Consider the following 19383-nt stretch of genomic DNA (forward strand, 5'->3'; position numbering starts at 1 on the left):
AAATAGTCTACATATAAAGGAATACCATAAGAATATCACCAGATTTCTCAGCAGAATCTTACAGCCAAAAAAGGAGTGCCATGATGTATTCAAAGATCTGAAAGAATAACTCAAACCAAGAATCTACTACCCAGCTAGGCTACTGCTCAAAATCTAAGAAGTGGTGAATAGCTTTACAGGTCAATAGTTAAAGGAATTCATCTCTCTAAACCAGCACTGAATGTATTAAAGGGGTTTAAAAAAAAATGGGGGAAAAGAAACCCAACACTTCAAATAAGGCTGCAAAAGCAATAAGTACAGAGGGGAGGAGAGTAAAAATTGAAAAGTACCTAAAGAAGAGAGTAAGTGGAATGTGAACACTATACAAAAGGCAGCTTTCAAAATACAATGGAGGAGAATAAGAGAACAAAGAGACAAAAACAGGAACACATCCAGAAAATAAGCAGTAAAATGGCAATAAATATCTTGCTTAAAGTTAATGACCTGAACTGATCAGCTTTAGGGCACAGTGGCTTGACAGTCTCCTGTACAACGACTTGAGCTCTAAAGATAAATGCAGGCTCTAATTAACAAGTTGGAAAACAATTCTTCAAGCAAATGGATCCCAAAAGAAAAATAGAAAGTAGACTGTAAAAGTGAAGCAACCAGGAAGGAACATGAATAGAAGAGAGCAACAGGAAGGAATAGAATATGGCAGAGGATTATGGGTGTTTTTCTGTAGTGTAACATACATCTGAAGAGGTATGAACCTATACTCTCAAATTATATACAAAGTTGTGAATGATACCTCAGTAAATAAAGTTAATTAAAAGATACAGAACTATCAGGAAGAGAGTTTAAATAAGCTATTTAAATATGTCTATAAACTAAAAGAAATTATATGTAAAAACTCAAAAGTATGAGAATACAGTTAGTATTCATCCCTTTTCATTATTCAGTACTATTATATATTCTGAATTAGGTCTATTAATGGGTTATTTGAATTAGGTCTATTGATGGGTTATTTCAAGTTGAAATTAAGATTATTGTTGATCTTACCATTACTATATTACATCTAAAAGATTTAATACCATAGCTCTTATTAATGTACCTCTTATCACCACAGCTTCATCAGTATAGAGGTAGTCCAAAATAACTTTTAATATGTCAGAATGTATTGGCATTTCCAGAGATGCACAACTGGAAGCCTAAAAAAGTGAAGTGAAATAATTGATTGTAAACAACATATTATTATTAGATTCAGATTTAAGTTGCTAGTATACAAAACTATTGAACAGTAATCAAATATAAAAGAGTATCAAACTTATAACATGAAATAGGAACAAGAATGCAGAAGACTCCCAATACATGGCCAAATAGTAACAGGAAATTTTGAATTAAGTAACTTCTATACAACATTTATTTCTAAGTGTTGCTACTTTCTAGGAGACTTAAATGACAATAAAGAGAAACTAAGTTAAAATATTAGCTTCCCGTTTTTAATTTCTTTACTATAAATATCCCCCCAAAAAATGTGTGGCTATAGCTAATGTGGCTGATAAAAATCTTACCTCAATCCATGAGCTACTTAGCATACTATGAAAATATTCTGAAAGAAAAAAAAAGTTCAACTCAGTAAGAACTGCATAGTGAAACAGTAATAAGTCAGCAACTAATAAAAATAATACCTACCAAGTCTTGCACAAAGAACACACTTATGACAAGGAAATTCCTTCCCATCCACTGATTTCATGTTTACATCACACAGAAATGAACTGCAAAAAAAAAAAAAAAAAAAATTGAAGCTTTATAGAATTTGGCTTACCTTTGATTTTCTTAATTAGAAATACTCATCTCCCACTATTTTAGGAAAGATAAGGGCCTTACAACAAAGACAACATTTGAAAAGGGAACTGAATATAAATTTTTTAAAAGTTCCTACTATTTCTCAATTCAGGCCAAGTGCTAATAAAACAGTAAGTGACAACATGGTCACAAACTTTTTAATTCACTTATCTGTAAACCTTATTGTTTTAAGCATAATGTAGAATGGCAGTTTAGTTTTTCAAAAACTTTTCACCTACAAAGTAAATACCTAAAACCAAAAACTTAACATTTAATATCAAATGTATTTTCATTATCTAATAAGGAAATCATAATAATGAAAAGGCACACTAAATTTGGTTAACATTTCCTATTTTATAACAAGATACAGAAATCAGATGAGAAAAAAATCAGAATTTGAAATTCTTTCTTCAATTAAGAAGTAATCAGAAACTACACTTTAGTATCTTATTCATTTATTTCATCAAATCTCCGTATTTACAGAAATGTAGAAAAGTTAAAAAGTTATCTATCTATACATTTTGCTTCACATGTTGAATATGAAGGATTCTATTTCCACACCTAGCTTCCAAAATCTAGAGATGAAAGTTTATCCTCATTTCCTAACTTACCATTTTTTCTGATTTAGCTTCGGTTTAGTACCAGGTTTCTTGGCAATAACATTAATTTTTTCATTTTCAAATCTGACTCCATCTAACCTATAAAGAACAAACAAAAATTGGTGAATATAGTCCCTGATCTACAATGAAAACTGAACAAATTAGTTTATATCTGGACATAATTTATATCACCTATAAGGTATCTCTGTGAATCCCTTCTCTGTGATAAAACATACATTCACATTCACTCTTTTAGAATTTAAAATATATTAAATATTGACAAAAACCAAATCAAAGCCATGTACCAAGCCCTCCATTGCTTTTATTTGTTTTTTTAAAAAGCTGTATTTTTTTATGCATACAGAGCTGGGGTGTAGGCCAGAGGGTGCAGGGAGGTGAGAGAGACAGAATGGGGAGCAGAAAAAGACTTATTTACTGAAATACACTGCTGCGAGCAGCATTGGGTGAGACAGGAGAGGTCTGCTGTTTGATCCTAAACTCTGGCTACCATAGCTAGTGATAGCTTCATAGTGCCGAGACTTAACCCTTTGCGCCAGCGCCACCAGGGAGGCACCACTCTCTATTGATTTTAAGTAGAAAACATGATATACATTTCTCCCCTGTTCTCATCCACATCTAAAGTTATTCTGTCATAAGCAACATAAATAGGTTAAAAAATAATTCCAAAGAATCTAGTTTATAATCTGACAAATATGTCGGTCACTTTACAGATGCTATATGGTAACAATATATGGTCAATATTTTACCTCCCATTTTGCACATAAACTCAAAGAATCTAGGAAATCTGTTTAGCAGGTAATATAGTACAGCTAGCAGGTATATACAGATTTATCCTAATCCAAACCCACTACACTTTTCAGCACAAAAGCTGCCACTCCAAACACCTCCAGAAAGTTCAAACCCACTAACAACCTTCCCATTCTTTAAAGTTGTAGTTGAATGCATTCTAAAGAGACAGCGTTTGCAGAAAAAGAGAAAGAACTCATCCACATACATTTCCAAAAAAGGGATGAAGGGAGAAATAAAGAATGAAGGGGGAAAGAAAAGAGGATTAAACAAAGAATTTTAAAATATGGATATATTACGATACAGAAAACAGATTATTAAGGTGAAACCATACCTACTACTCAAATTATTGAAACCAAATTTCTTTGCAACATTTTGCAGCATTCTTATAGGATCATCTTCCCCAACATTTTTCCCTTTTTTGGAAGGCTTAAGTTTACTTTTCTGCATTTCACTAATTTTATTAGCTTGATTACTTCTGTAAACTTCAAAAGCTGACTTCTGATTTTCTTCATGGTAATTCATTTTATTCAAATGAGAATTTGGAGAACCCTGATGTTCTTCTGATTTTTTGTTCAAGTTTATCCTTGGTTTGAAGCCATGCGTTAAAATGTCACAAGTATCTGTGTATATAAATTGTAAAAGGTATTCAAACATATCAGGATGAACCTTTTCTACTACAAAGAGATGGCATCCTGCAGAATCTTCATCTTTCCGGTAAACATCTGTAAAGTCTAAAGTAGCATTATCTGAAAGAAATAATTTCTGAAAAAAGTCAGAACGCATTGCCAAAATATATTTATGTGCAGGAAAAATTCTATTGCCAACTTGAAATGTCACATCATGGATGTTGTCCATTTCATCTGTTTCCTTTAACAGTTTGCCAAACTCTTCAAAAAAAGATGATGATGACACAGCTGGAATTTCATAAAGGCTAGAAATGATGAAACAAAAATAATTTTCACTTTCAATAAAATGAAAACAAACAACAAAAGCATCCCTAGTCAACTCTACTTTGAAAGTACAATTTCTCTTTTTATTAAAATTAGAAAATTTTAAATTTGGTAATTCCTAAAAGAACATTAGACATAATCTTACTGTATCATATTCCAATTTTTTCTATTCCTTTTTAAATTTATTTTTTTTCCAAATTTAAATTATAAGAACTAAGTTTTCCTTTGAAAGTAATATCTCTATTTCTACAGAAAATGCTAAATATTCAAATTACTTTTATAGATTTTTTATTTTATAGCTAAAAATATTCTTAAAAAACTACAATTCTCAAACTTTTTCTCTTTTACATTTTTTACAAAGAAGAAAAATATAGTGTCCAAATATTTCAGGTCCCAGATCCCAAAACTGGTCAACTCAAGGGTCACGGATTAACTCAAAATAGAAACTCCAGTATATAAAGGTAAATACACAAATATACAATCAGGTTATGGACTGATTGTTTCAGTAGTGTAGAAATGAGATCACACCTTCCCCAGCTGTATTTCTAGATATGGTAACCAATCTTTCTGGTTTGCCTAAGATTGAAGAGAAGAGATTTTTAATGCTCAAAGTGAGACAGACTTGGGCAATACAGGATTGATGGTCACCCTACTTCTTCCTCTTTAATAGCACCCTTGATGTTTAACTTAATCTGTAATGTCTCTAATGAAATTTAGGAAGTTTGCATTAGAATTCCTACTGCCCAACAGGTGACTGACTCTACATCACCTACCACTTCAACACTTTCAATAAACATTAGTTTGCAAATCAAATAGAACATGCATCATTTCCAGTATTACAAATTCTACCTGAGTTACCCAGGAACATGTTTATTTGTCTAAAGTCTCTACATTATGACAGCTCTTCAATTAAAAATTGCTCCACAATCTACTGAAAACAAAAGAAGATGCAGTAAATGTTACTGCTAAAAATGAAATTAAATACATGTAAGTATACCTTGTTTTAGGGTCTGATTGCAGGATTGCAAAGTTGCATCCACTTGGATCTGTGCTGACACTAACAGCTCGATGGGCAAAAGTAAGTTTCTCAAGTCGAATTCTTTCATACGCATTATTTGTATCAGAGATACAAGACACATCTGATGAAGAATTATGAAGGTTTGATAAAATCTCTGCTAAAAAGAAATTAAAAACTCCAGTTAATCAAGGTTTTACTAAAGCACAAATACTTTAGAATTAAATGTAATAAAAAAAAAATAGGGAACTATGCCTTATATGTATCAAGTTCTTTGAAGAACTACATCTTCAACACAATTTGCAATCTATACATATAGTTTATATTATAGGGGAAATTGTGGTGGGTTAATTCTCAATTATCCATTTAACCCTCTCAAACACACTCTTCCCCCAGTTATCTTCCTAAAAAACAAATCTAGTATTACAGGTGCTCAAAATACTTCAGTTTGCATTAAAAAATTGTAAGCTAAGTATCTTCCTGTCTATTCCCTCCCGCCTTTCATTTATTCAGCAAATATTTGTGACCACACTCTGCTACATGATACAGTGATCACCAGTCTATCGCTAGTAACACTACAATAGGTGAAGAAGGTAAATATTCCCTATGTTCTTGGAATATACAATTGAGCATAAAAGACAGATATTAAACAAATGATTTATATCATTTTAAGTCAGAGCAAGGCTATCAAAGTGTAGAGATCCTTTAGGAGAATATTTAATACACCTCTTTCCAAAAGATGTGACTGAAGTGATAGCAATATAAATAGATAACAAGGTAAATTTTTCAGAAGTATTTGAAATAGAAGTAACAAAACTTCTTGGTTGACTAGATGTAGGGGGTCAAAGAATACATTAAATCAACTAGTGCACTGGTGGTTCAGCGGTAGAATACATGAAATCAAAAATAAGCATTTACTTGGTGGAAAATGCTGAAAAAGCGTTATGGGTTCATGACAGTATGAATTTAAGTCAAACCATTATAGATGATTTAAGACTAATAAGGACATCCAACATTTATATTGAGCTTGCTTGCGGTTTAGTCTCTCAAATTTACTCATTCTTAGAGGTTTTACTAATTTTCACAGCACTCAGTTATTCCAATTTCTATGTTTTCAAAAACCTTAGGTGCCAAAACAGTTTTGTCACCATGAACTATAAATAATTATTTACGGTCACTCCTTTGTGGCTTTATGATTTTGAAAATGTTTAGTTTTCTGAGTATTTGTAAATGTTCTTCATATATACTTTTAGCATATAATACTGATTTATTCATACAACAGATGACTCGGTGAGGTACTATTATATGCCAGGAAATACCAGATGCTAAGGATATAGTATAAGAGTCATGGCCATTGACATAGTCTAATTCAAAACAAGCATTAAAAAATTTAATTACAATAATAAAACGAACAATGTATTTAATAGATAGAAATACATTATATGATGAAAATACAAAAGTAAGCTTATATGTGAAAATTAGGGGAAGATTCTGGAACTAATCATAACTACACAAGAGTAAGAATCTGAAGGTCAATGTGGCTGAAACTGGTAATAAAAGGTGAGTTAATATTTTCACGAAGTGAGTTAATATTTTCACTGTCTATAAGTGTCAGAGCATGGACCTTATAAACAGTATTAACGAAGTGAGAAAACTATGAAAGAGTTTTTTAAACACAGGAATGCTGTGATGAGGTCTTAAAAGCTCACTGGTAATCAGTTGACAATAGATTAAAATGAATCATGAGTGGAAATAAAACTTTTTTGGCAGTAGTTCACATAGCTTGGACTAAGGTATGAGCAATCAGATGAAAAGAATTAAATGTATTCTAGTTTTACTGGAAAAAAAAAAACTGAACAGGTAACTAATTATGAATGGCAGGGGGAAAATGTGCCTGCAAATTAAAACATGTAAACACAAGTTACAAATTTATAACTAGACAATTTAAAATTAACTATATAGTAATTTCTATTTTGAAAAGTGGTTTAATTAAACTAGCCTTTATTCATCAAGGAATAAAATGTTTCTAATTATTCAGCAATTGATTAATAAAACTACTTGTACTTTTAAAAATTCTTAACATTAAACTAGTAACACCTGTCAATTGAACATAATACTTGTAAAACTGAAATTTACTGAAAAGTACTTTTACTGTCATTCACATAAATGAACTGACCTTTCTTTTCAGAATTTTTTCTTTTTTCTTCAAACCACTTCCCTCTAAATCCTTCTCCATCCTGTGTGACAAACAGAACTTCATTTCTATTTAAAGCAATATCAGAAATGAAGACTTGGCGGGGATAGGCCCATCGACACTGCTTCAGGGAAGTGCTAACAGATTTCCAGCAAAATACCTAAAATAAAACCAAACAGCACTGGAATACAACAATATAGTATCTGAACCACCAACAACTGAAATAAAAAACTGAAATCAAGCAACACCTTCGAAATGAAAGCTCTGATAAATACATTTCTTTTTCCACTGGGAAAAAATAGTGTAAATGATGATTTTAAAGAACTAAAATATGAAGCATTAAAATGCTTCAAAGAGACTATTCAGAAGTAACTGTCAATAGCATGTGTTTGGAACAAACAGATCTGTAATGCAAATGAAAAAGAAAAATCTTAAAGTTAAAACTGGATGTCAGACTTGTATCACCATCTTTATTAAAGAACAATGATAAAAATCAGCCCACAGAAAAGCCAAACTTCACTCTCCTTGAAAAAAAGGAATGAATGCATAACTTAATTATGAAACTGAAAAGAATTATCAGGGACAGAAAAATAACTCAAATTTCAATGGCTTCTGAGTGATTCTACAAACCTTACTCTTCCTGAGAAATGGTTCAGGAAGATGGTATTTAGTGAGACACAATGATGAGAGATGGAGTGCTGGGCTTCCCAATCCAGATTTATGTATCAGCATTGTAAATTTCATATGAAAAAATCAGTATGCCAATGAAGTGTTCAATTCCCTCATAATTAAGAAAACAAACACACAAAGTACTACTATCTATCGCCGTGATTCAAAGCTTATGTACAGGTCCTCCCTGGTGGCCTTGGGAAGTAGTTTCAGCATTATACCTGAAATCCTGAGTTTGATCCCCTGGCCAGGACGCTAACCTACATATGGTGCAGCAGAGCTCTGTTTCTTCCACTGCTCCCGTTAGCACTATATTTCAAATAAATCTGCCTGTTCTGCTCCCTACTCAGTCTCTGGTGTGTCCTCTCATCCCCCGTATCTCTGGCCTATATCCCAGTTCTACACAATAACAAAAAATGTTATGTACACACAAAAAGGCTGTATTGACTGATTCCTTAGAGCTTAGATTCCATACATCTAATCTGTGGAAAGTAAATACCCAGAGGTATAAATTAGATTCTTATTAATATAATCCTTATTCATATAAATGAAACACATCTCAAATTTTTTATGCTCAACGTTTTAAAGTAATCCCATGCCTTTGTTTCATTCCATTAGTACAAACGAAAGTTCTAATTCTAAAATATAGCTTCCTCTATTAAAATTATCAACTATAGTAGATTTATAGATAATACACCATAAATCTACTAGGTAAGTGGAATTTCATGAATAATTCAATTTCTAAGATATTAAACTTTGTAGCAGTACATAAACCTCAGGAAACATTCTTGTTTTCATTCCATAGTGTAAATTTTTTTCACTGTCATTAATGCATAAAACATACTTTTAAATTCACTATCTTAGAGAAATGAACTGATGCTGGCACAGGAAACTGAAATTAAAACTAAATGAAATTATTTTTTTGTCTTAGACACTGTTTTTTATAGACATATAATTATGTATAGTTACTTCTGCATATGTGAATATTTGTGTAAAAATAAATGAGGGGACTGTTTTGATTACACATGAATGTTTAATATTGCTGCCTAGTTTTTTTCTTTTTTAAAAATGGTAGTTATGTATTTATTTATGCAATTTAATATTATTATTGTCAAGTGTCATCAAATAAGCCATTAAAATCCCCTATTTCCATTTTAAGCTCGTAAATGAAACTTTAAACTATAGTTCAACAAAAAGCAATATGCAACATTAGATTTACTGTAACTTTTTGAAATACTAGTTCCTTTCTAATTAGAACTGATGTCAAAAACAAGTAGGCAAACTAAATCAATACAAAGAGTCACATCACATTGTTAGATTATCAGGTTTCCTGAAGCTGTCAACTGAGAACAAGGTCATTACACTTTTGCATATTAACTTACCCTACCAGCTCCATCCATGGCAAGAATGCAAATTTTTTGACCCCCATTTTCTTTCAAATGTTCAGGATCAACTTTGTATTCCATACATCCCCCAGAAACAAGAACTTTTTTCAAGTTTAGTTGTCTGGGTGATAAAGAAAATGCTAGATTAATATGGTTTCTAAAATGCATATGCTAAACTTATTTTCTTTCCCTATTTGCTTTTATCTATTTTTGGTAAAAATAGATCCACATGAACATAGAAATTTTAATGTCAATTTAAGTCCCCAATTGCTTTTAAAGTTAGATAACTATTCTCTAGAATTTTTGTACATGTCACTGTTCCCAATAATCACACTATAATTGATTACAGTAGCAGGAATCACTGTGTACAAATATCTGTATCTTTATTCATATTTATTACTACATTTAAAATGAAATAAGCCAGTGAAATAGTCTTAAAAGGATAATTTCTATAAAGGTTAAATAGTTTGGAATAACACAATGAGTAGCAAAAAACTTATTAAATCAGAATGAAGTAATCAACTCTAAGAGTGCAAATGTATGAAAAATGTGATTATGTACTTCTCACAAATGTTTTTTAAGAACTTAAAACAATACTTAACTTTGAACTCCTTAAAATTGTTCAAAATTAACAGGTGCCACATTTTAAGTTTGGTTTCACATAAAATTCAGAACTTATCAATCAATACTTCCTGATTAGCCAGTTTATTGCATGCTACTATGACATGCTTTCATATAATGGGCTACGCAAAACCAAAGATAAAAAGTATCCCATTTGATATATGTACAATGGCAGCTTTTTTTTTAATGAGTCAGTGCATAGCAAAAAACACCACATATAAGCCAGTGATAGTATTGTCACAAAATAACGAAGATGAATTGCAGTTCATCACAGAAGTGCATCTGAAGCAAAAAAGAAAACATAAGGTCCCATTTAACCACTTGTTAAACCTAATTTAGAAATTGTGTTGTACAACCTACTTTTATCACTGGATACTTGCTAAAAAATTACCATCATCAAAGCCAAAAATTCCTGACTTCCCCTATTCAAAAAGTGCTATTTTAGAGCATAGTATAAAGTTGCTATTCAGATTATTTGCTAGAAGAGTTGAACAATTATTAAAGTTATCTTTCACAAAAGTAGACCTACTTAGAAGCAATCTTCTTGCACTGATAGTCTGCAAGTAAGTAAATATCTCCCCTTGTGGTAACACAGATGGTGGCGCCATCACTTGCAGCAACCAAAGAGAGAGCAATGTCCTTATGATGAAGAGCAGAAACTTGACGAGGCACAGTTACACACTTTTCTCCATTGGGATCTAGCAAATAACCTAAAAAATTACACAAGTAAACAAATCACAAAATATCCATTTTAAGAATCTTATTTTTCAGATATATATAGTCATCAATGATTTCTTACCCAGTTGGCCACCATTAAGTCCCATAGTGTAAACAGCTTCTTTAGTCCATAGTACTGTATGAAATCTGCCTGCTGCTACTCCGGTGATTATCCTTCCTTTCAGGTATTTTGCCTGAATCTATTCATAAGGAGAAAGGAGGCTATAGTTTAATGACACAAGCTATGCAACATCCATCATCTGACAGATTCCGGGTGGATCAGGATAAGTTCTGAAAAATCAGACTGTCCATTGCTAACTTATGACCTCCCTTTTTTGAATAAACATAATATCAAAATATTCTGAGCAATATTCAGTTTACAACTGGATTGACTTAGCTGCAAAAGGCAGCTGCTGGTTCAGGCAAGCTGCCCTAGGATGAGAAATTCCTCTGTCTCCTGAGACAAAAGCCAAGCCCCAGGACAAATAAGACCCCCCAGGACATAAAAAAACTCCTGGGAAGCTTCGTGGGTTTCTTTGAATAAAAAATAACTTCAGATAAGGCTCCCAGGGCATAAGGACTCATGGACAAATTTTAACCTTGACTACACAGGTGTTGTTTGATATGCAACTATACAACTTTCTTTTAATTTACTCCCTTTTAAAGCAAGCACTAACTACTCTCTGATAGCCTCAAATTACCCATTAGCTTTTCCACTGATAACACTGCTAACACAATTTATTACTATCCCAAGACCCCTAACAATCTTTTGCTAACAAGCTCACCCTTTTCCAGACCCCTCTTCCTCTGATGATAACTAGACAGCTGTATATATGATAATTGTCGCAAAAACGTATAATTTAGCATACCATAAACTGTAAACAGAAGAATGCTTCTTCCCCTTGTCCTTGAGAATGTTTTATGGAGATCTCATTAACTTACCCTATACATTATTACAATTAACTACTTGCTACACAGTATAAATAAAGACCTGCTGAAGGGATAGCAGGAAGACTTGCACCCTATCCTGACTCCTGTGTCTTCCTCGCACCCGCTCCTGTCTCCCCTTTTGGAATATACGCTCGCCGACGCCTTCCCATCTTAGGGTCCTGCCTGTGTTGCCTCCAGACACCTCAAAAGTTGGAGCAAGTCTCCAACAGTTTAACTATATAACTATGAAACAGCACAACTTTGCCAAATCCAATAGACCTGGGAATAATAAGTATATGGCAGAATTACAGTTAGTGCCCCCCCTCTACTGGCAGTCTTCACTAATAGATCGCAACATTAATACTGACACCTCAACTCTTCTTAGGACACTTTAAGTCAACAATTTTAACATAAAGCTACTTCAGCATGAGTTCAATCCCCGCCAGCCCCAGAGGGGATCCACATGGCATAGTAAACCTCTCCTGAACCATCTGCTGCTCCCCTCAGCATTGTACTTCACTGATCTGCCTATTCTGCTCCCCACTCTGTCTCTGGAGAATCTTCTCACCACCCGCTGTGCCTCTGGCCTGTACCCAAGTTCTGTATGCATAAATAAATCTTAAATCATGTCACTTTTAATAACAAATTAGGCATTCATTCTTAATTGAAAAAGCAGTATATTTCAAATTTGACATATCCAGGGTCACTCATCAGTGATATGATTAACGCTTGGTCCAGATGATTCTTTATTGTAGAGAACCATTTAATGCATTCCCTGGACTCTATTACTAGATCCCACTCCCAACCCTAGTCCCCCTCTCCAAATTGAAACAGCTAAAAATCTCTCTGGACATTGCCAAATGGCTGGGTTTGGGGGAGCTGGAGAGGCACTGCTCCCGACTGAGAATATTAAACATGTCCGTATCAACCCAGAGCTCCAAAGTGATGATATAATGAGAATTAAAAAATAAAAATAAAATCTATCAATACTAAAGTCTAAAAAATTATTAACCACAAATTCCATAGTTGATTAGAGAAAAAATATTTTCTAAAAACAATCACAAATTAGAGACTAATTCCTCTAAAGTCATTAGTCATTTAGACTGGTAAAATACTGGAGCTAGATGTTCATTACAAAAAAATAGAAATCTAATAATAATCTTAAATCCCAAGCATTAAATCAGTAAAGACGTAAGTATCTGAAACACAAGGTTTTATGTGCTGAAACATGTTACGGATAATCTAGAAATTCTAGTAACATTTATTTAGCACCAATCCCTGTTCTGGGAATTAGCAGTCCTTAAAATCCTTAAAGCACACATCTTTTTGTGGTTGTGCAAATAGAAAGAAAAATGTCAAAGAACAGTGGCTTTTTGGTCTAGTTCTCCTCATAGAAACTCGCATGGTATGACTTGTGTGCCAAAGCAGACTTATCATGAAACTGGTAAGCTTAGCCACTACTGGCTATCTCATTTAGAAAGCCCATTTTTTTTTATTTATAAACTTATTTTTTTTCTTAAGGAGGAACTCAAAATTAAAGTTTCAAAATTAAGTTCTTCAAAATTACCTTCTACTTAGGAATATTTAAAAGCTGAATCTAAAGCAATTTGATGCCTAATTTCCCAACTGATTTGTCACTCTATGCAAATCCAGTATGTTATATGATTATTTCTCCTGAAGAAATACATACCATTGACTCTAAGTAGAAACATTTGCTCTGTCAATGTCTTCCATCTTCTTTATTAATTTTCTAGCCAATAGTCACCTTAGTGTTTAAAAAAAAAAAAATTACCTGTCTGGGTACATTACAACTGGAAGGTGGAGGAATAATTCCTAACTGATGAAAAATATTTAGACCAAATGTATAGACACATCCATCATCAGTTAATACAACAGTATGATCCTTAGCAGCTGCTACTTGGCAACAATTATGGCCACTCAGTCCTTCCACGAGCCTAGGGACCTACAAAATAAAATTAACTTTAATACAATAAACATTTCAACATGAACTTTGGGCCCTATATACCTAGCTACAATCTGTTGGTGTGAATAAAGAAAATTCTGCAGCCAAGGTACTCATTAATGTGATAGTAACCAAATAGCAATATAAAATATATTCCTTTGAAGATATTGCCCCTGAATTCAAAACCTAATTCTGTCACTTATTAGCCATTTGACCTCAACTGATTATTTTTTATTATTTATTTTCCTATGTTATTGTTAATTTTTAGATGGTATTTGATTTTTATTTCTCTCCTTAGGTGTAGTCTCCATCATTCTCATACCACCACTGTACTGTACCTGACCCATCACCATAGTTCCCTGCACTCTTCTCTCCCCTGTTTTGACCCCTTTCTATTCCCCCTCCCCTGCTATGTGCTCCAGAGCTATGGTCAGCTTAAAAATTCTGTCTTTTTCCTAACCATCTGATCAATTTCTCTGTATTTTGCATGTAAGTGAAATCATCTAATATTTATTTTTTTCCTGCTGACTTACTTCGATTAGCATAATCCCAGCTCCATCCACACTGCCTCAAATGGCATGAGCTTATTCTTTTTGATTGCTAAATAATATTCCACGTGAATACAGACACATACGATAATATATCTTCTTAAAACTCATCTGTTTTGGGCATTTAGGTTGTTTACATATCTTAACTATTATATATAGTATTGTAAGAAACATAGGAGTTCAGGTTTTCTTTCAAATTAGTGTTTTGTGTTCTTTGGGTAGATTCCTAGGAGTGGATCCCTGGATCATATGGTAGATCCATTTTTGGTATTCTGAGGAACTGTCACACAGCTTTCCACCGTGGCTGGATCATTTATACTGAATACTCCCACCAACAGTGTAAGTCAGATCCTTTTTTTACCACATACTTACAAGCATTTGGTCTTTCTAATTTTTTTTAATATGAGTCATTCTCACAGGTATGAGGTATCTTACTGTGGCTCTGATTTGCATTTCCCTGATAATAAGTCAATCAAATTTCTTAACTTACCTTTGCCTTTTGCTTCATGTGAAGATAAAATAACAGTATTTTAGATAATAAGACAGATGACAGGAGTAAATTGGTAAGTATAAAACAGTCTCTGACATAGAGTGAGCAATCAATGAATGACTGCTACTATTGTCATTGCATACAAAAAAAAAGGAGAATAAATGCCTATCACTTAACAGGGGTACTGTGAGACCTAAGTTAAAGTAATGACAGTACATGAAAAGAATAAACATCTGAAACAATGAAACCTCAAAAAATAGGAGCTATTGTAGCTTAAAGTGCCCGTTGATGATAAATACATCTGTACTCCCTTCAAAAGTGTTTTTACCTTAGAAAACTGAGGCAATTTTTCTCTACGTAATGATTAAGTCTGTTCCCATTAGCATTAAATTTTAGTCACAATCAATTTTGTGAATAAAAAATAAAAATATTGGCTCAATATTTGATAAAGTTAAAAATAAAAATTTGGACTTCATCAGAAAGAGGGTTTTTATAATTGCTAGAAGCAAAATAAAGTTTTTCTTTGATGCTATTAAATTTTTGTATTGTGATTAAAACCTTAATTTGAACGTATGTCAAAAAAGCAATCAATTCTTTAAAAATCTATTGACTGGGCCCTCCCTGGTGGCGCAGCGGGTAAAGCACAGCACAAAGAAGCTTAAGCCACTTCTGCATGAGTTCGATCTCTGCCTGCCCGGGAGGAGATCCACATGGCGGAGGCAGACCTCTCCTGACCTGCCCACTGCTCCCCTCAGCAGTGTACTTCATCGATCTGCCTGTTCTGTGCCCCACTCTGTCTTTGGTGAATCCTCTCACCTTCCGCATCTCTGGCCTGTATCCCAGTTCTGTACAAATAAATAAATCTTTTTAAAAAAAAAATCTATCGACTAATATTTTCTCCTTATACTTGGTTAAGGAAAAAGTGATTTTGTTACCTAAAGCTCCAGTTTATCACACTTTTATTTAAGTTACTTAGGTTATATAATGGGGTTTTAATTACCAAGCATGTCTGTTCATCTCCATGGCCTAAACGGCCTCCAGGCCCATGACCACAGGTATAAACCTGTCCTTTCTGAGACAGAAACACTGAGTGAAATTTACAAAGCACCACCTGAGAAAAAAGCAAGAGAATACTATTAGATTTCTCCTAACACAATATCTTTTATTAAAAAAAAAAAGAACAGAATATTGCCATTTATTTTCAATGGAAGATGATTATGTGGGAATTCACCATGCTTTCTACTTACACATATTTAAGATTTTCTGTAATAAAATTAAGTATATGCTTTATTTTAAATCTGTCTAAAAACATTGACATATGGCAAAAATTAAAAAATCAAGGTACTATGTGTTAACACAGAAGACTAAATTAGACTATAAAACTGGTAGCCAGTCCAATACCTTAAAATCCTTAAGAATAACAATTAGCACAGTATCACAAAGGACACAAATATTACCAACATGTTATTCACCATAACTATAAATACCTTAAGAGTATTTTTTTAGTGACATCACCTATATGTGGGTAATGGGGATATATACTGACTAATCAGCAATGTCTACCAAAGCCTCTACACAAGTCAGAGTGGGAGCAACACATACAATTGCCAGCCCTGCACTATCTGCTCACCATGCCGCTTGGCTTGCTCACATTCATGAAAGGCTGAAACCAGGCTTATCACTCCTGTCCACCCTAAGTTCTTTTACTATCCCAATTTCCTTCCAGGTCTATTTAGATGGCTCACCAGAATCTTAGATTTCATGGCACAACTCTACAAATTACAACTCTAGTCTTCACTCTTATATGGTTCTTATTCCTGATCTCTCCATATTTAACATTCACTAGACTTCAATTCTTCTATTTCATTTTTTTTTTAAGTTGCTAGTTTTGCTATATATTAGGTATGGCTTTTGTTATTAAAAAATAAAAAAAAGCAGTAGTATTCAAGGGACCCTTAAATACAGCTCCCTAAATATATGGTATATAACTTTCACTGAAGTATTTTTGAGATAAAAAGGGAAATAATCAGAAACTGAAATTTACATCTTGAAGTAGAGAAAATTTAGAAGTAGCAAAATTCACACTTTATACATGTTAAATTTAAATGCTCTAAATATATCCAGAGTACAACTGAAAGAAATGTTGAGGTAGAGATATAAATTACACACATTTGTGCACATACAGAAATATAAAGCTGTCAACAGTTAACAAAATCCATGGAAATAGAAGATACTATCCAGCACAGTAATACAACATTGAAGACCAAATCTTATCTTTACAAACTCAAGTTCATTTATCTGAAGGTAGTAATACTGAGTAACCACAACAAATTCACTTGAAAAACAACTTGAAGAACTAAGTTTTATAAATGGAAACAAATATTAGAAAACTAACATTAAGTTCTATCTTTTTACAGTTAAATATATATATACATAGAGAGTGCCTTCTCATTTCTAAAACAGCTTGCAAACACATCTCATAGTTTATGGAATTGTATCCAGTATAAATACAAGGTTAAGAAAATCTAAAATATAATTAATTTCTTCATTAAAATGTTACTGTATGTTCAATAGTTAACATAATCTAAATGAGAAAAATACCTGCTTTATATAAACCCCACTTCTGGAAAATAGATCAACCAACTCGGGATGATGTTTGCTATTCTGGCTTCCATGACCCAGAGTGAAATTTGTATTATCTCCCCAAGTGTAGACATCTGTAGGATCTAAAATGAAAATCAGTTTTTATTATTCTTTTGTTTTAAAACAAATTTTTAATTTAAAGCAAAAATTTTAAATTGATATTTTAGTAAATATCAATTTAGTGCCAATATAGACATAATCTACTAATCATTTTACCTAAAATGACTTCTTACAGGAATTTATCATTATTTTCAAAGATGCTGCCAACAGCCTCTAAAATCATGAACCTATTAATATTTAATTCTAGGAATAGCAGTCAGAAAATCCAAGTCAGCACAGGTGTGTGTCTCAATGTAAGCAAACTTACATTTTGTCATTTGTTTCTTGAGAGTTCAAGTTTAACAGTCAAATAAGTAAAACATTACCTGTTATATCCACTTAGATTGCATGAAAATAATATAACTATTTACTGTTAAGTAAGTAAAATACCACCTGTCATAGCCACTTAAGTTTCCATGAAAATAACATAGCTACTTTAAATGTAAAATGTTATTAATACAGGAATAGAAAAGGCCCTAATGATATAGATGTGTTTCTCAACAGAAACACTGTTTACAATTGTTTGTTCTTGATAGACATAAAAATCATACCATGGATCAGATTAGTAACAATGTAAAGGGGATGAAACTTAATCACAGCTAAATTATGAAAATCTTCGTATTTACTTTGGAAGCTCTGAAATTATAATTGTAACCTAATTAAGTGTACAAGGTAGAAATAAAAATGATGGTTGTGTCCTTAATTCACTTATTACATGCAAATTAGAATGAACCATTAAGTCTCCTTTTCTTCCAATTCCCACTTCCAAAGTTTATAGACAAATTGGAGTGGTAAGTTATTTTAGAAGGATTTGTGGGTAGAAGAAACACAAGTAAAAATGCTTTCCCACTTTAGTCTGTGTTTTCACTGTTATAAAAGAGACTGACACTGGACTGTGATGGTACACGGGTAAACTGGTGGTGGGAAGCCCTTGGGGATTACAACTGAGATGGAAAAATGCACAAAATGAAGAATGATGTAAAAAAATAAATAAATAAATACATAATAAAAAATTTTAATAAGAGACTGAAATTGAAAAATGCAAAATAAATAAAAATATCCTAATAGAAAACGAAAATATGAACCAACTTATGCCAAAGTAAAAATTCTCTCCACATTATCTATACACAAATTGATTTTCCAAGCTTTACCTAATCGTATTTGTATTTGTAGAATTTTCTTACCAGTAGTTTTGAAAACTACATGGATTGGTCTATCCTTCATTACAAGATCCAAAGCTGACAAGCCTTCTTTATCTTGAGTATACAGACTAACGCCATGCTAAAAAAAAAAAAAAAAAAAAGTATCATGTATTTTAACTAGTTGTAAAGCTCACATGATCAAGTCCATAAATCCATTTAAAAATTCCAGTGCTCAATTTTTTTCTCATACACATAGACAAGAACAGTTAATAGAAATCAAATATGCAATACACATTGGAATAAGGAAGGGCCAGAACACATGAAGAAATAAAGTGAACTAACTGTACATGAAAGCTATCCACAATCAGGAAGGTATGGTGACTAGAAAACCCTAGATCTGGATCTGTGCCTGTTATACACATACACACACACACTTTTTTTCCTATTTAAAGAGTCACACCTGATATATCCAGGTAAGAAATACAAAGATTTCGGGCCCCCCATGGTGGTGCAGCGACTTAAAGTGCAGCAATGCAAGCTGGTCACAGCCACTTCAGTTCAAGTTCGACCCCACCCAAGAGGTGATCCTGTCTTGCCTACTACTCTCCTGAGTAGTGTACTTCATCAATCTCCCTGTTCTGCTCCCCACTCTGTCTCTGGTGAATCCTCTTACCATCTCTGCACCTCCAATCTGTACCCCAGTTCTGTATGCATAAATAGATCTTTAAAAATATATATATATATATATATATATATATATATATATATATATATGATTTCAAGA

The 19383-nt window shown here is 32.8% G+C and overlaps 1 protein-coding gene across 3 annotated transcripts in view; it reads right to left on the reverse strand.

Moving 5' to 3' along the window:
* IBTK (inhibitor of Bruton agammaglobulinemia tyrosine kinase) overlaps positions 1 to 19383 on the reverse strand; it is a 58094-nt gene that overhangs the window by 28077 nt on the left and 10634 nt on the right. For 2 of the 3 annotated variants that reach the window (XM_012722888.1, XM_004673648.2), the window contains exons 3-16: positions 18642 to 18738; positions 17317 to 17441; positions 15716 to 15826; positions 13507 to 13677; positions 10867 to 10984; positions 10597 to 10777; positions 9444 to 9567; positions 7375 to 7552; positions 5181 to 5355; positions 3565 to 4164; positions 2436 to 2522; positions 1672 to 1754; positions 1551 to 1588; positions 1091 to 1187 (exon numbers count right to left, since the gene is read on the reverse strand). In XM_012722888.1, coding sequence (XP_012578342.1) covers positions 1091 to 1187; positions 1551 to 1588; positions 1672 to 1754; positions 2436 to 2522; positions 3565 to 4164; positions 5181 to 5355; positions 7375 to 7552; positions 9444 to 9567; positions 10597 to 10777; positions 10867 to 10984; positions 13507 to 13677; positions 15716 to 15826; positions 17317 to 17441; positions 18642 to 18738 — 2185 coding nt within the window. Of the gene's footprint in view, positions 1 to 1090; positions 1188 to 1550; positions 1589 to 1671; positions 1755 to 2435; positions 2523 to 3564; positions 4165 to 5180; positions 5359 to 7374; positions 7553 to 9443; positions 9568 to 10596; positions 10778 to 10866; positions 10985 to 13506; positions 13678 to 15715; positions 15827 to 17316; positions 17442 to 18641; positions 18739 to 19383 lie in introns of all 3 variants that reach the window. The other variant, XM_012722876.1, reaches the window with a different exon arrangement.

Source organism: Condylura cristata, unplaced genomic scaffold (assembly GCF_000260355.1).
Source record: "Condylura cristata isolate star-nosed mole 26May11 unplaced genomic scaffold, ConCri1.0 scaffold00001, whole genome shotgun sequence".
Classification (NCBI taxonomy): Eukaryota; Metazoa; Chordata; class Mammalia; order Eulipotyphla; family Talpidae; genus Condylura; species Condylura cristata.